The sequence below is a fragment of the Lissotriton vulgaris genome, chromosome 6 (assembly GCF_964263255.1).
Source record: "Lissotriton vulgaris chromosome 6, aLisVul1.2, whole genome shotgun sequence".
NCBI lineage: Eukaryota > Metazoa > Chordata > Amphibia > Caudata > Salamandridae > Lissotriton > Lissotriton vulgaris.
The window spans coordinates 1280519896-1280539616 of NC_141694.1; the positions used below are offsets into that span (position 1 = coordinate 1280519896).

General features: G+C 40.4%; 1 protein-coding gene across 2 annotated transcripts in view; it reads left to right on the forward strand.

The window, feature by feature from the left end:
* MAP7 (microtubule associated protein 7) overlaps window positions 1-16846 on the forward strand; it is an 810320-nt gene extending 793474 nt beyond the window's left edge. For both annotated transcript variants that reach the window (XM_086927406.1, XM_086927405.1), the window contains one exon: window positions 15316-16846. In XM_086927406.1, the coding sequence (XP_086783532.1) occupies window positions 15316-15326 (11 nt within the window). In that variant the 3' untranslated portion in view covers window positions 15327-16846. The remainder of the gene's footprint in view (window positions 1-15315) is intronic.
* Window positions 16847-19721: the final 2875 nt, after the last annotated feature.

Genomic DNA, 19721 nt, shown 5'->3' on the forward strand with positions numbered 1-19721 from the left:
CACACACACACTCAGTCTCCCATACAAATACTTGGGCAACCAATCAATAACCCATATAGTTACTCATATAGCTACTTATCAACACATGCAACAGTTTACAGAACAACAGACATAATGATGCACAAATTAAGACAGTTTAGTCACTAACCCATGCACTCAGTGAGACACATTTAATCACTCACTCATACAGTCAGTCATGCACCTACTAAATCCTTCATCCAGACACTTATACATCCACTCATTCTTCAATATCTAAGACATATTTTAACTTTACAGAAACATACAGTCACTGGATGTTGTCATCAGTGATGTCATCAGTGATGTCATTTGAGATGTCATCAGTGATGTCATCAGTGATGTCACTGACCATGTCATGAATGATGTAATATGTGACATCATCAGCAGTGGATTGCGGGTGCGCGATATATAGTTAGTGCAACTAACTATATATGGAATTTCAATCGTTTTGTGTGAGTAAAATAAGGTTTTGTAAATGCGAATTCCTAACTATATATGGTCTATAACCTATGGTTTTTTCAGTGAGTTTTCAAGGTTTTGTAAATGCTAATTCCTAACTATATATGGTCTATAACCTATGGTTTTTTCAGTGAATTTTCAAGGTTTTGTAAATGCTAATTCCTAACTATATATGGTCTATAGCCTATGGTTTTTTCAGTGAATATATATATATACATACATATATAAACATATATCATCTGTATATCTATATAAATACAAACATAAATGCATGCATACATATACTTATATGCATACAGATGCATGTTATTTACATGAAAGTTGAAAAAACACTAATAAAAGCAAAGCTAAAAAGCCACCTCATTACAAACAGAATGGCTTTAACTTAAACGAGGGCGAGATCTATTGCATTTTCAATGCTTGTTTACTTTGGTTCCATCAAGAAGGCATTCAGATGTGTCACACATTTGCCATAAATTCTGAATGTTAGCACTCTAGTTGCACATTAGATCACTGTAGTAAAGCTACTGCTCACCAGGGACGTCTGCTGCTGGTATTCAAAGTGCATGTTTCAGTCTGCATGTCAGAATTTTTTTAATGAAATAGAAGAGGATTTGAGAAGTCACTCAAAATGATCCCTAATTTTTCTTTCTGAAGCACTAATCATACTTTCTATGGCACAATTAACCCCCTCATGTTGTTCCTTTTTAAATTGAGTGTTTTCAGACTTACCACTTCATTCCAATCAAGATGGCTTCTGGTGTGCCATACTTTTGTCATAAGTAAGACTGTTAGCGCTCTAGTTGTTCTTTAGAACACTCTGGGACATTCTGTCATTGGGCTATACTTGGGGTACATCTGGGTGATATTTGGGCTACATTTAGGCTCTTTTGTCTCTGGTGGCCATCTTGGGAGACTGTATGTCAGAATTTTTTTATGAAATTGAAGAGGGTTTGAGAAGTCACTCAAAATGTGCCCTAATTTTTCTTTCTGCAGCACTAATCATAATTCATATGGCAAAATATACCCCCTTATTTTGTTCCTTTTTAAATTAAGTGTTTTAAGAGTTACCACTTTATTCCAATCAAGATGGCTTCAGGTGTGCCATACCTTTGTAATAAGTAGGACTGTTAGCGCTCTAGTTGTTCTTTAGAACACTCTGGGACATTGTCATTGGGCTATACTTGGGCTACATCTGGGTGATATTTGGGCTACATTTGGGCTCTTTTGTCTCTGGTGGCCATTTTGGGAGACTGCATGTCAGAATGTTTTAATGAAATAGAAAAGGATTTGAGAAGTCACTCAAAATGTGCCCTAATTTTTCATTCTGCAGCACTAATCATACTTTCTATGGCAAAATATACCCCCTCATGTTGTTTCTTTTTAAATTAAATGTTTTAAGAGTTACCACTTTATTCCAATCAAGATGGCTTCAGGTGTGCCATACCTTTGTTATAAGTAGGACTGTTAGCGCTCTAGTTGTTCTTTAGAACACTCTGGGACATTCTGTCATTGGGCTATACTTGGGCTACATCTGGGTGATATTTGGGCTACATTTGGGCTCTTTTGTCTCTGGTGGCCATTTTGGGAGACTGCATGTCAGAATGTTTTAATGAAATAGAAAAGGATTTGAGAAGTCACTCAAAATGTGCCCTAATTTTTCATTCTGCAGCACTAATCATACTTTCTATGGCAAAATATACCCCCTCATGTTTCTTTTTAAATGAAATGTTTTAAGAGTTACCACTTTATTCCAATCAAGATGGCTTCAGGTGTGCCATACCTTTGTAATAAGTAGGACTGTTAGCGCTCTAGTTGTTCTTTAGAACACTCTAGGGGGCTGCAGTAGAACACAAAGGAATCAACTGACAGTCTCTGTCCTTGTTGGATGTACATGTTTTACTGAGAATGTCAGACTTCATTTTCACATGACTGAGAAAGATAATGTGAATTTACAGAAAATATGCTTTCAGTTTAGCTTATAGATCCCCTTCCAAACCACTGTGGGAAAATCATGAGATATTAGTTTTCTTTCAAACAATATTCATGATATCACAGCAGAAGGTTTTTTCACATGGTAAAATCACCTTAGAACCCACCACAATTCCTAAAACGAGTATGGTACCATCAACAAATGATTTATAATGTAACTAAAGTCCTAAAACCCTCTATTAACTACAATGCTTTTTAATGAGGTGCTATCATGTATATTGGTCCCAAGATGGCTGCCAACACTTCTTGGATGAAGTGCTGACAGCCAATCAGATCAGATGTGTGGTTAGGCTCCGCCCAGATATATATCTTTTTTTGAACCTAAATTACTCAAAATCCACTGGAGCACATATATTGAGACCTAGCAAAGGCACATCGGGCTAACAGTCCCTACAATTTTGCCAAGTTTCGTGCAAATCCATTCAGCCGTTCGAGCTAAAAGTGAGGCCAACCGCCCTATGGAAATTAACATGGGAAAAACGCGTTTTGGGACCCCCCTTTTTTCTCGGCCCCCCTTGATGAAAGCCCCCCAAATTGTCAGGGGCTGCTCAGAAACAAAATGTTCCATTTTCCTGAAAATTTCAGCCAATTCCGTCCACAAACGCCAAAGTTATTAGACATAGAATTTTCAAAAATCCCATAGAGAAAAAATCCTAACTATATATACCTACTGGCGACCGCCAGTAGGTAATATAAATATATATATATATATATATATATATATATATATATATATATATATATAATTATTTTTTATTTTATTTTTTTGCAACAACAAAAGCCTTCTATTACGAAGACACCGCACCCCTCTTGAAGTTTTTAAGTTCTTATTTACTGACCTGTGATCTTCCACCTACATGTTTCAAACCAAACAGTTCCTGGTCACGGTACCGTGACCAGGAACCGTTTGGTTCGAAACGCGTAGGTCAATAAATAAGAACTTAAAAACTTCAAGAGGAGTGCGGTGTCTTCGTAATAGAAGGTTTTTGTTGTTGCAAAATTACCGCGAGGCTGTTCTTACCTCGCCACCGGCACCAGCATATAGACGCTCCCCCCGCAAAGGACGCTTTGCTCTAAATATATAATCCATATGCTGCTGCTGAACGCTTGAAGCATTCCCCAACCAGCAGTGTTGACCTTTTATTCTTCAAAGGTGGCAATTAAAACACAGAATCTTCCAACAGACACATTTTTAGTCCGGACGCGTTTCAGGCTCTGTCAGCCCTTGATCACTGGTGTCATCAGGAGGCGAAGCAATGCAATTTTGCGCAGTATTTTCAGCGCTTTGTAGTGACGCCTTAGGGGGTGTGGCTTCAGGGCACTCTGGTCTTTGTAGTGCTCATTGTAGTGCTAGTATTCACATAGTGTGTTACTCTGTCTCTTTTAGAGTTTAAAATCCTGTAGTGGGTTTGCTGAATCGAAAATCCCCATATTTCAGCCAGTCTTCCCTTTGATGAACGGTCCTGCTGTTCCAACTGACGCCGCTTACTGCTCTGCACGGCGTTCAGGAACCGCTCTTTCAGCGCTACACTGAGCACTACAAAGACCAGAGTGGCCTACCAGAGGGTTGACTCACATGAAGTAAAGGGAAGGTTTAGGCACTGGCAAGTAGGTGCACTTGCACAGTCAGCGTGACAGTACCAGACTGCATGCAGGTTCTGCAATGGCAGACTCTAGACACATTTTACTAGGCCGCTTCTGTGGGTGGCACAACCAGTGCTGCAAGCCCACCAGCAGCATTTGTATTTACAAGCCCTGGCTCCTGGTGCACTTTACTGGGGACTGACAGTAAACCAAGTAAGCCAATCATGGACACCAATCAATGTATACACTTTTCATAGGGAGCACTTGCACTGTGGCACTGATTGGCAGTGGCACAGTGCCCTGAGCAGTTAACACCAGCAAAACGTATGAGGCACATCAGCATAAAGTGGAAGGGAGACTCACGCCAAGGTTCCAGGTCTAACATATATCTCTCTCTCTACTGGCGGTCGCCAGTAGGTAGTTAAAGTTAGAACCTATTATCCATAGGAAATCCGCAACATTCTATTTGGAATAACTTTGGCGCCGGTTGACAAATCTGCATGAAATTTTTTGAAGTTTTGGCCAGCTCCGGTCCGCTCCTATCCTGAAAGCTTCACGATGATTCATCAAGCGGGGGCCGAGAAAAAAGGGGGGGGTCCCAAAACGCGTTTTCCCCTATGCAATTTCCCATAGGACCTTTAGCCGCAGCTGCAGCCCGAACTGCTGAACGGAATTACACCAAATTTGGCAAAGAGGTAGTCCTTGGTTTAGACTCGTGCCTTTTGCTTATTTGGTGTAAATCCATTCAGTAGTTCCTGAGAAAATGACAGTTAAAAGTACATATATATCTATGGGCTCGGAGGGTCTACATACCCTAAGCAAAGCCTACCCACACCCTGCCGTGCACGAGCTGTATTTTAATTGTGTGGGGGCTCTCAGGCCCCCTTAGTCCCGGGGACCGCCACCCCCGGGGCTTGTTAATATTGGTTGGGGGGGCTCTCAGGCCCCCCCAGCCCCGGGGACCGCCACCCCAGGGGCTTCTACTTCTTTGTTGGGGGGGCTCTCGGGCCCCCCCAGCCTCGGGGAACGCCACACCCCGGGGCTTAAAAATAATGAATGGTGGGGGGCTCATGGCCCCCTGCAGCCCCGGGGACCACCATCCCACGAGGCTTTATTTAAAAATATGTGTATCCTGTATGGGGGGCTCAAGCCCCCTCACACGCCCCAGGGACCGCCACCTCCCCGGGGCACTAAGTTTTAAATTTGGGGTCCATCATGGACCCTTAAGCACCGGGGACCACCACCCCCGGGGCTTTTGACATGGTGGGAGGGGGGCCCTCGAGGGCCCTGGGGACCGCCACCCCCCAGGGCCGGCTCCTGTAGTGTCCTGGGGTGCCCACCCCCAGGACACTGCCGTTTGCAATGACAGGGCAGGAAACCTGCTCTCTCCTGCAAATAGCAAAGCAGATTGCTTTTTCATATGGGGAGCAGCATGTTAGCTGCTCCTCATGTGGAAAAGCAATGCCGGCTCCCGCAGGGGGCAGGGAGCCGGCGGCACCGTGGGGGGATTGGGGGCCCCCAACGGAGAGGGCCAGCCCCTCCGGCCCCCTCCCCAAAAGTAAAAAATAAAATAAAATAGAAAAGACGGCCCTGGGGGATGGGGTCCCTGGGGCCACTTGAAGGGGGACCACGCGGCCCCCTCCCCAAAAGTTTAAAAAAGAAACAGGCCATACCTCGGGGATGGGGTCCCCGGGGCCAATTAAGGCCTCAGGAGGGGGGCCACGCAGCCCCCTTCCACATTTTTTAAATTAAAAAATAAAAATTAGGGGGCAGGCCCTGGGGGATGGGGTCCCCAGGGCCAAAAAATGATAAAAAAGAAGAGCTACACAGCCCTCCTTCTTAAAAAAAAAAAAAAAAAAAACGGGATCGCAGATGGAGGCCACACCCCCTCATTGCACCACTCTGCAAACGCGCTGTGTTTGCAGAGGGGGAACAAATTTCTCTTGAATACGGGGGGTCCCTGGGGGCCAACTATCCCACCAGGTACCTCCAGTATGCGCCAGGGAGCTGCATTGCAGAGAGATGTTCTGAGGCCACGCCCCTTTTTACAACACTCTGCAACGCAGCTTCGTGGCACTTACTGAAGGTACTTGCCGGGCAAGTTGCACCCAAGGGACCCTCAGTATTCAAGGGGAGTTAATCCCACTGTAGTTGGTTACGCGAAGTTGGCTGTCCGAATAGTGGAAAACAGTTAAGGTAAAAGGAAACGGGATAGCGTGAGTTACGTGAATCAGTCACGTGAGCGGAATGGTTCAGGGGAATAGAAAGTGGACTGTCGAATGAGTCGGCGATACTGACATGTTAGGGTGAGGGGGTGGGTGAAATGAATTGGTGAACGAAGTAATATGCTGTGTGTTAGGTTAATGAAATGGGAAAAAACAGAAGAATAAATAATAAACAAACATAAATTCAGGAAAATGAATTAAAATGCATTTAGGTTTAGAAGACACGATCAGGTAAATGTACAGAACTGGGGGTGCCCTCAAATTGGGCTACTGGAGATTAAAAACAATGTGTTGACTAAAGTGACTACTATATTATAGATAACAAGAAAATTCTATGCGATCATTGAGTCCATGTGGCTTGATGGCATTAGGTTTATAAATCCAATAATTCTCTCGATGAAGTAGATGTTTATTATTGTCTCTTCCTTCAAATTTTTGGACAACTTCTAGTACCATAAACTTAAGTTGGGAAATATTATGGTTCATCTCTATGAAATGGTGTGCTACTGACGATTTCAGGTTCTATGTCCTAATGTTAGATTTGTGTTCATTGAGACGGGTTTTCAATTTACGCTCAGTTTTACTTATTTATACTTTACCACAAGGGCACTTCAATAGGTAAACAGCATTAGTCGTGTCACAAGTGGCAGTGACGTTGAGCGTAGTCTCTTGGCCCTTCATAGGGTGCATCACCTTGTTTCCCGGAATTATATTATTGCAATTATTGCAATTACTGCATGGTCTGGTACCTCGTGTCGGGGTGTCAGTTACATTTCTTTGCTGTTGTAGAATTTCTCCCAAATTTTTACCTCGTGTGTAGGCGAATAAAGGTTGATGATCAAAGATACCTTTAAAATCGGGTTCTAGTTTTAACATTGGCCAATGTTTCAGTATGATGTTTTTGAACATGGGACTGACATTAGAGAACTTGGACACAATCACTGTCCTATCACATTGTAATTTCGTTGTTGGTTGTAGCAAATCTGAGCGATTCAGAGCTCTGACTTGATCTTTGGTTGAGTTTATCAAATGTTCTGGGTATCCTCTTTCTCAAAATCTGTCAGCCATTTCTTCAGTACGTAAAATTGCTTTATCGGGGTCAGAGGTGATCCTTTTTACTCTCAACATTTGAGATTTTGGAAGGTGTCTCTTCAATGAACCCTGGTGAAAGCTAGAATAGTGCAAAACGTTGTTTCAGTCAGTAGGCTTGCGATATATGTCAGTCGCAATGTGGTTGTCATGTAATTCAACAAGAACATCTAAAAAGGTTACAGATTCGGGATCTATGGTCCAGGTAAATTGAATATGTTGATCCATTGAGTTCAAGTTGATCAGCATTTGTTCAAGGCTTTCCCTAGAGTCTTTCCATAAGATGAATAGGTCATCGATGTAACGAGCATACATTTGTAAGTGTCTATTCCAATCAGTATTGGCCAAGATGTATTTGTTTTCATAATCTCCCATGAATATATTCGCGTACACTGGAGCTGCGCAATTGCCCATGCTCGTGCCCACCAATTGCAGATACCAATCTTCATCATGTTTGAAGTAGCTCTGGTACAAAGTGAACAGTATTAATTCCATCAAGAATAGTTGCATAGATGTAGCCACATCTAATTTAAGGATGGCTTGTTCCATAGCTTCAATCCCATCCTGGTGTGGGATTGAAGTATATAAAGAACTCACATCAGCTGTACATAGCCACAACTGTTCATTGGTGTCAATTTGTATCTCCTGTAATTTACACAGGAAGTCAGTAGTGTCTCTGATATAGCTAGTCATGGTTTGAACTATGGGTTGTAAATATCTGTCCAGATATTGTCCAACAGGTTGGTGCATGCTTCCTTGTGTAGATACAATGGGACGTATTGGTGGATCTGTCGGATGCTTATGAATTTTAGGAACTGCCTATATAGATGGACTCTTAGGATTTTGTTTGATCAAGAAGTTTTTGGTTTTTTGGTTTATGGTACCTTGTATGAATGCTTTCTCCACTATGTCTTTCAGAATAATCATGAATTGTTGTGTGGGATTTCCAATCAGTTTCATATAGGTGGTCTCATCCGATATATGTTCTTTGAGTTTTTGGTTATACGTAGCCAGATTCATGACAACTAGAGTACCACCCTTATCGGCTTTGACACATTTGATTGTTTTGTTATTGGCTAAAGCCTTCAGTTTATCCCAATCTTTTTGGGTAGTATTTTTGTGTATTATTTTCTTGTAGTTGATTTGTGTCAAATCTTGTCTGACTAGTTGTTTGAATAGGTTGATGGTTTTGTGGCTCACTGGGATATGATAAGTACTCGTGGTTTTTAAGCCCTTCAATGGGTCTGGTTCCTTGTCTCCTTGTGAGGGTAATACATTTTCAAAAAAGTTCCTTAGTCTCAGGTTCCTTCTGAGTTTGAATGTACTTACTTCCAACTCTAATTGATCCGATTTGGTGGCAGTGCATCATTTGTACCTGCCACCAAATCGGATCAATTAGAGTTGGAAGTAAGTACTTATCAAGCCCCAGTGAGCCACAAAACCATCGACCTGTTCGAACAACTAGTCAGCCAAGATTTGACACAAATCAACTACAAGAAAATAATACACAAAAATACTACCCAAAAAAGATCACGTGACTGATTCACGTAACTCACGCTACCCAGTTTCCTTTTACCTTAACCGATTTCCACTATTCAGACAGCCAACTTCGCGTAACCAACTACAGTGGAATTCCGAACTAAAGCGGAGCCCACGCTACTACATCCAAACTTCACTCGTGAGTATTGCTTACAACTCAGCCAATACAACCAAATACTGTAGCCATTCCTGTTGATGGCTTTTTATCTCGGGTTTACCGTCCCCATTTTTTTTTTTAGATCTGGCGTTTCGAGTACCCGAACCTACAAACAGAGTAAGTCCCGTTCTCATTTTCGAGAACCATGCACTTCGCCACATTGCATGTTTTTCGAGCACGCTTTCACCTTTTGCACACCACACATTTCCGTGTTGGGGATTATTTTGGATTCTTTGACTGTTTTGTATTATTTGACCGTTTGATATTGTTTTACTTGCATGTACATACCTATCAGGTACAGTATTAGTAAAAAGAAATTATGTTGTTTTCTTGTAGATATGCTCCCAGATGAAGGGCGGTTGCCCGAAATGCATTGGAGCTAATAACAATAATGCATGGACTAACTATGAATCATTGTATGAATTAACAATACAATTCACAAGAATGAAATCATAAATATGAAGCAATAAATTTGAATTTCATCATCTTCAACTCAGCTTAATGAACATTTTTTCAAGCATTGGATTAGGATGTATTTCCTTATTGGTGTGCCCCCAGGGATGCAAACAATTTTCAATTGAACGCACTTCATTTTTTCAATGACAATCGTCCCAAGGGAAGGAGACGACACCTAGGGAGCACCTATTAAATTAAGCAACCATTTGAACTGTTGATTGAACTGCTGTGCTCTGGTTTACATATTATAGACTGATAATCCCCCAAATGAGCCACAGGCGTGTTTGCACAGGGGTGAGGGGCGGGGGCGTGGCATGATTTCACATGTGTGCAAACACGCCCTGTGGCGCGGTTTAAGTTGGGGAATTAATTCCTTGTCAATACTGAAGGTCCCTGGGGGCCACTAGCCCACCAGGTACCTCCAGTAAGCGCCACGGAGCTGCGTTGCAGAGTGTTGTAAAAAGGGGCGTGGCCTCTGAACACCTCTCTGCAACGCAGCCTCCTGGTACATACTGGAGGTACCTGGTGGGCTAGTTGGCCTCCAGGGACCCACAGAAATTAGGGGGAATTAATTCTCTAACTTAAAACGTGCCACAGGGCGTGTTTGCAGACATATCACCTCAGGCCACATCCCCTTCCTTTACCACTGTGAAAACGAGCCCTGTGGTGCGTTTTAAGTTGGCGAATTAATTCTCTTTCACTACTGAGGGTCCCTGAGGGCCAAATAGCCCAACCGGTATCTCCAGTAAGCACCAGGGAGCTGCGTTGCGGACAGGTGTTCAGAGGCCACGTCCCTTTTTACACCTCTATGCAATGCAGATCTATGGCTCTTACTGGCGGTACCTAGTGGGTTAGTTAGACCCTAGGGACTCTTAGGATTGAAGGGGACTTAATCTCTCAACTTAGAATGGTGACAGGGCACATTTACACAGTGGTGAAGGGAGGAGACAAGGCCTGACAGTTTGTGTGCAAACACGCCCTGTGGCACGTTTTAAGTTGGGGAATAAATTCCACTTCAAACCTGAGGGACCATGGGGGCCAAGTAGCCCACCAAGTGCTTCCAGGAAGCGCCATTGTGCTGTGTTGCAGAGAGGTGGTGCAGGCCGTGCCCCTTTTTACATCTCTCTGCTATGCAGCTCTGTGGCGCTTACTGGATGTACTATGAATTCCGATTTACTCACCTGTTATTAGGCGAGACCTCAGTGCTGCATCTTTGAGCCCAGTACTGATCCGGAAAAGTAATTCTAACCATACTTACCAGTAACTTGAGTTTCCTTCCATAGACTAACATTGACTGGTTTCACTTGGAAATACTTCTAAGTGTGGAGTTTGGGAACTTTAAAATATTCGCCTAAAATCATCCGAACAACAAATTCCAATGTACTCACCTGTTATCAGGAGAGAACTCACTGCTTGATCTTTTAGCCCAGCACTGACCCTGAAAAGTAATTCTAACCGTACTTACCAGTAACTTGTATTTCCTTCTATGGGAATCCATTGTCTGGTTTTCAGCAGAAAAGTTCCAAGGTGTCTATTTTCACAAACTAAAAATATTCCTTAAAAATCACCTGTATGACTTAAACGCATTCTATCAACTGTTTACAGGAGATGCACCAGTGCTGGATCCAGGATCCACCACTGAGTAAGAAAAAGTAACGATAACACTACTTACCTGCTAAGTGAATTTCCTCCCATAGGATAACATTGGTGATTCTATGTGAAACAATTTCAAAGTGTCAACTTTTAAAATGCAATAATATTCCTTAAAAATCACTTCTGTAACCAAAACGCTTTTACTCAACTGTTTACAGGAGAAGTCCCAGGACTGAATCTAAGATGCAGTCCTGTTGTTAGAAAAGTAATCCATAAAGTAACTAATTGCATTTAACTAGAAATTCACATTGAGCTCAATGTTGTATTGTGTTTCAAATTGAGTTGCCCATTGCAACAACTGTAACTACTGTACTTAAAAGTCTATTGTCTATTTGCAAAGTATTAAAACTAAATTCATTCATTCTGAGAAAGTATATTTTTAAATATATAATGTAATCATAATTAATTTAAAAATAAAATATCTAATAAAATAGTTTTAAAAAAGTAGTAAATCAGTATCAAGAAAACAATTAATACATTTAACAATTATCATTTACAAAACCTTTGAAATTCACTGAAAAAACTATAGGTTTCAGACATGTTATAGTTAGAATTTAGCATTTAAAAACCTTAGAAATTCACTGAAAAAACCATAGGTTTACGGAGTGTTACAGTTAGCTGGACATTTCACTCGTACAAAACCATTGAAATTCCTGCGTTATAGTTAGTTGTACTAAGTATAACTCGCGCGCCCGCAATCCACTGCTGATGATGTCACATATTACATCATTCATGACATGGTTCAGTGACATCACTGATGACATCTCAAATGACATCACTGATGACCTCACTTATGACATCACTTATGACATCATCCACGTGACAATCTGATACATCTTATCATACACTAGTATAACCTTTCAACGCTCATTACAATATATGGAGTACCATATTTGAAACCATTGACACACCAATACCAATTTCTAAAAACCCACTTAGTGATTCATACATCTACACACACATCTAAACACTTACCTATATAAATTCACTCATACATGCTAACAAAGATCAATAGAATACTATTAAATATACTTATACACCTACATCGACATTACACACCAGCACACATACTATTCACTTGTGCAGTCATCCTACTCAATTATGCCAAGAAATTGATCATACTTACATTTACTAAGCTACATACTTATACAAACACCACTTTATTGATTCATATAGATAGTAACTCATACTTAGTGTGTTATAAAATCACTATTACAAGTATACAGTTTTCGATACAGTCACTCATACAATCACTGAGTCTTATGTATACTTATTTATAAACAACTTTCACATACACTGCCTTTTATATTTGTACTTTGTTGGACATGTATCATTGAGAAATATATTGACTCATCACCACACCCATAAAGAGAGCCACTCACCCAAACAACTGTTTTCACATACATTCTTAACCTCATATACCTTCTAAATCAACTATTTATACATCTTTGGATACTCACTTAACTAGTTAATACTAATATAGACTTTCACATAGCTGGTGACCAACTTATGTAATAGTTTACGCAACAAGAAATAGAGTAATATAGATATTCACACTGTTTAATCACTATCCCATATATTTAGAGAAAGAAACACTTTAATTTAGTCACTTAGACAGTCAATCACAGTGCTACTAAATCCTCCATCCAGACACTTATACATCCACTCAGTCTTCAATGCACATTGCTATATATATAATACGTATTTAAATATCAGACCACATTCACTGGATGATGTCATCAGTGAGGTCATTTGAGATGTCATCAGTGTTGTCACTGACCATGTCATGAATGATGTAATATGTGATATCATCAGCAGTGGATTGCGGGCGCGCAAGTTATAGTTAGTACAACTAATTATATCGGAGGAATTTCAACGGTTTGTACAAGTGAAATGTTCAGCTAACTATAACACCCCTCAAACCTGTTTTTTCATTGATTTTATATATATATAGATATATATGTGTACATATATGTGTATCTGTTTGATAAATTTAAACATGAATGTGTGTGGTGAGAGAGGCATGTATATGGGTAACTGTATAATGAAGTTCAATGTTGCCACTAAGGGGGCGAAGGCCAAGTGTTTGTAAATTTCACTAAAACGCCGAGATGGCAACATAGAACCATATTCCATGTTAGTGGTTTATGATTTGTATGACATGATTACTTTGGGCGCTTTACCTTCGAGAACATTGTTTTCCGGCAACGGTGAGATGCTTTAAGAAATAGTACGTGAAATACTGGACTCTACTCTTAGTCTGTCTGCAACGAAAAGGAGAGAGCGATGCTTAATTATTTGGCTAACAATAAAGAATTTTAGGACCCTTTTGCATTATTAAAAAAACAGTTCTCTCTATTGAAGCAAGCAATTGTTGAAGCTGTTCTCTTCAAGTTGCAGTCAACAATGACACTGATGTATTATAGATTATAGGGAGAGATTAAAAGTTTATAATGGGACACAATGGAGAATATAGACTATGAACCTGGCTAAGCATTCTCCTAAGAAGTTGATTACCAGACTGTATAAAAAGGTTCTTACTGGCGTGTCAGGGAGGGACAAAATAATCATGTGAGAGATAGGCAACAGAACTATACAGAGAAATAACTGATTTAATGTGGGTATATTGCTGTCAACAAAGGAAGGAAGTAACATCAAATAGGCAATTAATACATTGCAAATATTTACACAGAGCCTACTGTACTCTAGTCCCAATGGTTAAATTGGACAGTATCTATGAATGTTGTCATTTCTCTGCTCTTACATTTGGCATGGGCCTGCCCTGGAATGCACGCATTTTGGCAAAACATAGAATCCACTGTCAGAGAGAGGACAGGTGACCAGATGGAACTTACCACAATGATAGTCCTACTGCAATAGAAAAGGATCTACCCAAAACAGATTGAAAATGTTGCACCAGCACTATTGCTAGGAAAAAGACGAGTGGCCATAAAATGTGGTGACCAATATGACAATATTATCAAACAAGTCGTGGTCTAAAGACATTGGGTTCCACTTTGACAATACTTGACAACACAATACTACTGATACATGAAGAGGGGACCAATGATTATGAAACGGTGGTTGTAGTTTGCATGATATATTTAAATGTGAACAGTAAATTGTGTTATTCATCTGTGCTACTTACCATTGGGTATTTAGCACCATGTAACCTGATTTTAATGCTTGTGTAAGGGCAAAAACGTTAGTTAAAGGTTGAAAACAGTAGGCACTGATAGGACTTTACTTTTTATAAACAGATTATAGATGAAACAGTGGCCAATGCCAGTGGAATTATGCAATTCAATTCTGTTATGACATAATTTGTTTTGTGATTGAAGATTTCAACAAATAAATGGTGTCTATCTCGGATGGGTCAAAATAATCCTGCCTGTTTTTACTAGTTATGCATAATTTGGTGTCCGCTACCTCCCCCCGCCTCCCTCCACCCCCATCATACATTAGATAAATAACCCTGCTGCAAAATGTCATCCTCAACTGCCTCACGGCACACACTATCATACCAACTGACGCCAACTGTGTCAAAAGAGTAGACATCATAATCTAGGAAATAGTAAATTAGTCACAACATGTATTTGATGCATTTCTATTTACTGATGGCAACTTATAGCTGTGCCTAGTTGGTCACTGTACAATGCTGAGGGTGATGTATTGTTCTAAACCTGGCTGGTATATTTTTTGATAAGGGTATCCATAGCAATACATAGTGAATCAACAGTGTTGAAAACAAGTTGCGCTTGTCCTTTTTAGAGTTTCTTGGTACCGGTATCACTCAGGACTGGACTGAAACCCAAAATGTTCAGATCATTCCCATACTGCATTGCGGGAGGCCATTACAACAATTTGGTCAGGGCGACCCATCCTTCATTGAAAGCAACCCCTTGTCCTGCAGCCTACCGAAAAAGTGCCAGAGTGGCCAGCCCTGCCTTTGTCGCTCAGCTATGTATAGGAGCACAATTCATAGAGACCCACACACTGTGATGGAAGATGCTCCTCTTTATTTCCGATTGACTTTGACCAGTATTAGATGTAATCAGTTTCAAATATGCTATTTTCTGTGCGTTTGCTGCTTGTATAGAGATAATGGTTGCCTCACTAATGTACACTCCGTTTCTCCAACAGAAGTGATCTGACAGTAGAACCAAAGGTGAAGTCAAGCAAGCATCTTCAGAACAGGATGATTCTGTTTCATCCAGGCTTCAGTGCGGAGATATTTCCTTCAGTTTTCTGAAAATTCCTCAGCTATATCTTTATTAAAGGAACCCTAGTAAAACCATCTGAAAAGCGATAGACTGGACTGTCAATGTAATGCTATGGAAAGTAGCACAATGCCTCGTAAACATCATATTCAATAGCTTTTACACCTTTCTTCTAGTAGCATCACTAAATACTGTAAAGAAGAATGAAAACACCGGCATGTGGTAGTGCTGGACAAGTACTTATGAGGAAGCGGGAAGCCAGAGTAAAATTGGTGTTCCGTTTCTAAACCTGTACAATGTTAAATTAACCACAATCTTCTATGGTTTATGTCTAATACTTGAAATAATGTCCCTTTTGCTCTATTAGTAGGGCTGTAGGGGTGTGTCTTTTAAGCCTACTGGCTTAAATGTTTTTTGCAGAGAACTACATTTGTAGGGGCAAACATATAGGTGTCAGTTGCAGAATCTATTCCGTCTGTCTGCTACACAGACCCTCAATATATGTAAAGACTATTCTTTAAAAGTAGGTTTCAGTATGTAAAATTTAAGAAAACATAGAGAAATACATTATTTTTTCATGGACCAGAACTTGTTTCTGCCCAGGGAAAGACAAGAGGATATTTATTATGGAGTTTTATTGTTTCAATTTTTTGACACAAAAGAAAAATGTAATAAATGAATTAGACCAATGCGGTAAAATGATACCGCAGACCTAATTTTGGTGGTTGTGTTAATGATATGAGAAAACCTTTTTTTTTTTTTTATTCTGTACATTGCTGCTGTTCTTAACCATGGAAGACTTTTTCTTTGCCTTATCAGATTGTGAGAACCGTGGATTATCTACTGATTTTGGTAATATTTCTGCTCGTTTCAGAGCAAATTGAAAATGTTGCGAGTTTTTCAGGCACACTTGATGACTGCATAGTGAAATAAATATTAAAAATGTTCTTAAATCGACCGATTTATCTGGAAATTCCAATCTCTTCTGTGTTGCTGCTACCCAGCATGGCACTAAAACCCTGCACTTTTGTTTCATGAACACTGTACTTAAGAAAAATCAGTTTTCTTTGCATAAGATTCTAATAATAGCCAACTTGTGTGAAAAGTTTCAAGACCAATGCAATGTGGAAGGATGACTTCATAAATATGGGCGGATTATAGTTCTTCTGCAGTTACCGGTTTCATATTTTGTCATAAATTAGACAGGAAAATCTATTGAAATTCAATAGATTATGTAATCCACCAGAACATAACACAATACAGGCCTTTGGTCGGTATGTTTTGTATTTGTATGTGGTAACACTATAAATGCTTGAGTTCATTTTCGCTTTTCTTCAAAGTTCTTATGTCCATGTACATAGAAGTTATATTTAACAAGATGTCCAAATAGTGCCGTTTTTATTTCATGTAATCTACATAGCATGTAATTATAAAATAAAATTTGTTTGAAATAATTTAGGCTTTTGTAATTTTTAAGCCAATTTTAGTTTCAAGTGAGCCTCCCATTAAATAAAACAATCACTACTTCCATCCCATCTTTTTGTCTTTCGTTCTTGCTTGCCCTACTCCCACTTTATTATTCAAAATAGGATTGAATTAAGTGGTTTGGGGAATGGTATTGGGCGTAGCTATTACTGCTTCCAGCATTTCCCGCCCTTGCCCAGAATGTTCCATTTTATTTTAGCTCTAGAGTGTGCCGGATTCTATGATCTCAACTATCAGTGAACTTAAAACAGAATGTAATGACGGACAAACGATAAGTGAGGGTAGAAAAGAAGTAAAAAAATGATGATGACTCCAACCTACTAGGAGACATGAAATGGTATAGTTACATCAGGCTCAACAAAAGTGCAATGTCAATTGAGTGACACTGTGCCCTATTGGCACTCCTCCTGAGACGTAGTCTCACGCTGTATGCACAAATGTAGTTCTATTTATGTTCATGACAATGATACACGTAACTCCGTTAGTCGTTCATATATTCAAATGTTCATCTTTAATTGTGTTCGTTACATTGTTGCTTCACAATGCTGGTGAATTCTTCATATCATTCTTGCTTTACACAGAATTATTTTCTCTTCTTGTGCTATAGCCGAATTGAAAAATGTGCATCCCGGGACCATGCCCTTCGTCAGGGGAATTGCAAAAAGTAAAAGGAGAAATACTAAACTGAAACCAGATCGGGACTACTCTCCCACACTACAGTACAAAACTAAGGAAAAAACTAAGGAATCTGAAGGTTGTGTGCTAGTGGTGACTCTTAGTACACGTCATAAATCCATTGTGTCAAGAAATAAACTGCCATAAAAATATTCATGCCAGTGAGTAATCGTGAATAAAATTGTCAAACGGGTGCCTATGCGTATTAGTGAGTTGGCCTGAGGCTGGTGCAATGACGTTGTTGTGCTTGTGTACAACTGTGTGGTTGAGTGCACAAAAGTGCACTAACGTTGTCGTTATTGGCACGTTAGACTGTCCTAGTGGATGGTCGACATCAAGGTGCACGGGCATGTGCCATGTCGTCAATGCCAGAATCAAAGTTTAAGGCGTGCATTCAGGCAAACATGAGTGCGGCCATAATGGGAAATGAACTGATCGTGGTGTGCTAATCATGAAATAGTTACATGCCAAAGAAATTTTAAAAACGGTGAACGCCGTGCAACGGCAACAAATGGTGACGGCAAAAGTATCAAGGTGGTGGACGCCGTGAATCAGCAGCAAACAGTGAAAGCGATTATCACAATCAACCATGCATGGAATAGGTTCTAAAAACCGGGTGATTCAAGTCTTACCGCGTGAAAGTGGCACCCAGAAGAATTTTTTAATTAAAATAAATTGCGAAAAAAGCAACAAATTAAACACAGAGAAACAGGAAGTGTGCCGCACATCACGCATTACATAGTTACATCAGGGCCAGTGATAGGATTTTTGTGGCCCTGGGCAAAGAGGAATGTGCGAGGCCCCTCTAATTTGCATACATGACACCTTCAGGGCTCCGGAAGCTGCTTAATGAATGACTTCTCCTGGGCCACAGCTCCTCCTCTCAGCCTCCTACAAGCACCTCTTTTACAGCTCATATCAGACTGAAGGTGTGAGAATTGCTTGTGGGCTGAGAGTTAAAACTGTGGGGCGCTACATTGCTGGACAATCTGCGTCCCACAGTGTTACTGAATGAGCAGCTGGGCAAGAGGCCTAATTGCAGGACAAACCTGCAAAATGTGTTTAGTTGCAACTGGAACAAGAGGAAGTCTCCCCTAAACCTTCTCACACCATCCCTAAGATTGACCTGGGAGGGGGACCCCCCTCCCATGGGCCCAATTGTTACGAGACCTCTTTCTTTCAATTGAATCGACAGGGGTACATGAGGACCAGTGATGTGATGCACTTTTATGGGGCCCCCTGCTGGTAGGCTGAGTGCGAGGCCCTGTGCAGCTGCCCACACTACCCATGCCTTGCGTCGGCCCTGAGTTACATCGGTTGTCATAGAATACAAAGTATTACTTCAACTGTTTTAAGATTTACATGGTGGGTATGGAAATTACCTTTCAACTCTTTTGCTACTTTGGAATGAGTTGCCTGGTTAAGAAAGTAATGTAGTCACAAATGCAGCTGAGGGAAGTTTCTCAGTTATGTGTAAACGTTTCAAAGAGAAAACGTTTTATTCTTTTAGCACTGATTCTTATGCACTGTTATGCCACAACTCCAAACACTACAAGGAAACCATTTTTAAGTTCTTGTAAGCATTTTTATTTCTTAATTGAAATTCTCTTCTGATTTCTGCCAACATGAGACACAAAGTACATCACAAACAACCGATCTTAGTAATTAGGGTGGTCTTCCCCCAAACATTTTGCCTGCTCGCCGCCCATTGCTGATTTAGTTTTTCTTAAGACTCTGTCCACTTTACCACTGCTAACCAGTGCTAAAACGTGCTTGTGCTCACTTCTTAAAACATGGTAGGAATTGGTCTACACCTGATTTACACTTTTAAAGAGCACATAGGGCATGGCGCAGTGTATTCAAAAGGTTTAACATGTACTTTTAAGTTTTGCTTGCCCCAATGGTGAAAAACTCCCAAATTCATTTTTCACCACTGTAAGGCCTACTTCTCCCATAGGATAACATTGGGTTACCTTATTACATTTAATAAGTGAAAACGTTTGTTCGGTATCTGGTTGGTCTCAAAAGAATTGCAATTTAAAATCCCCTTTAATGATAAAGTCTGATTATGAGGCAAAAATACCACTTTTAGAAAGTTGGCATTTTCTTGTCTCGACAATTGGGGCCTGCAGCTTGTGAGATGTTGGCTGTTGCCCTATGTGTATTCCT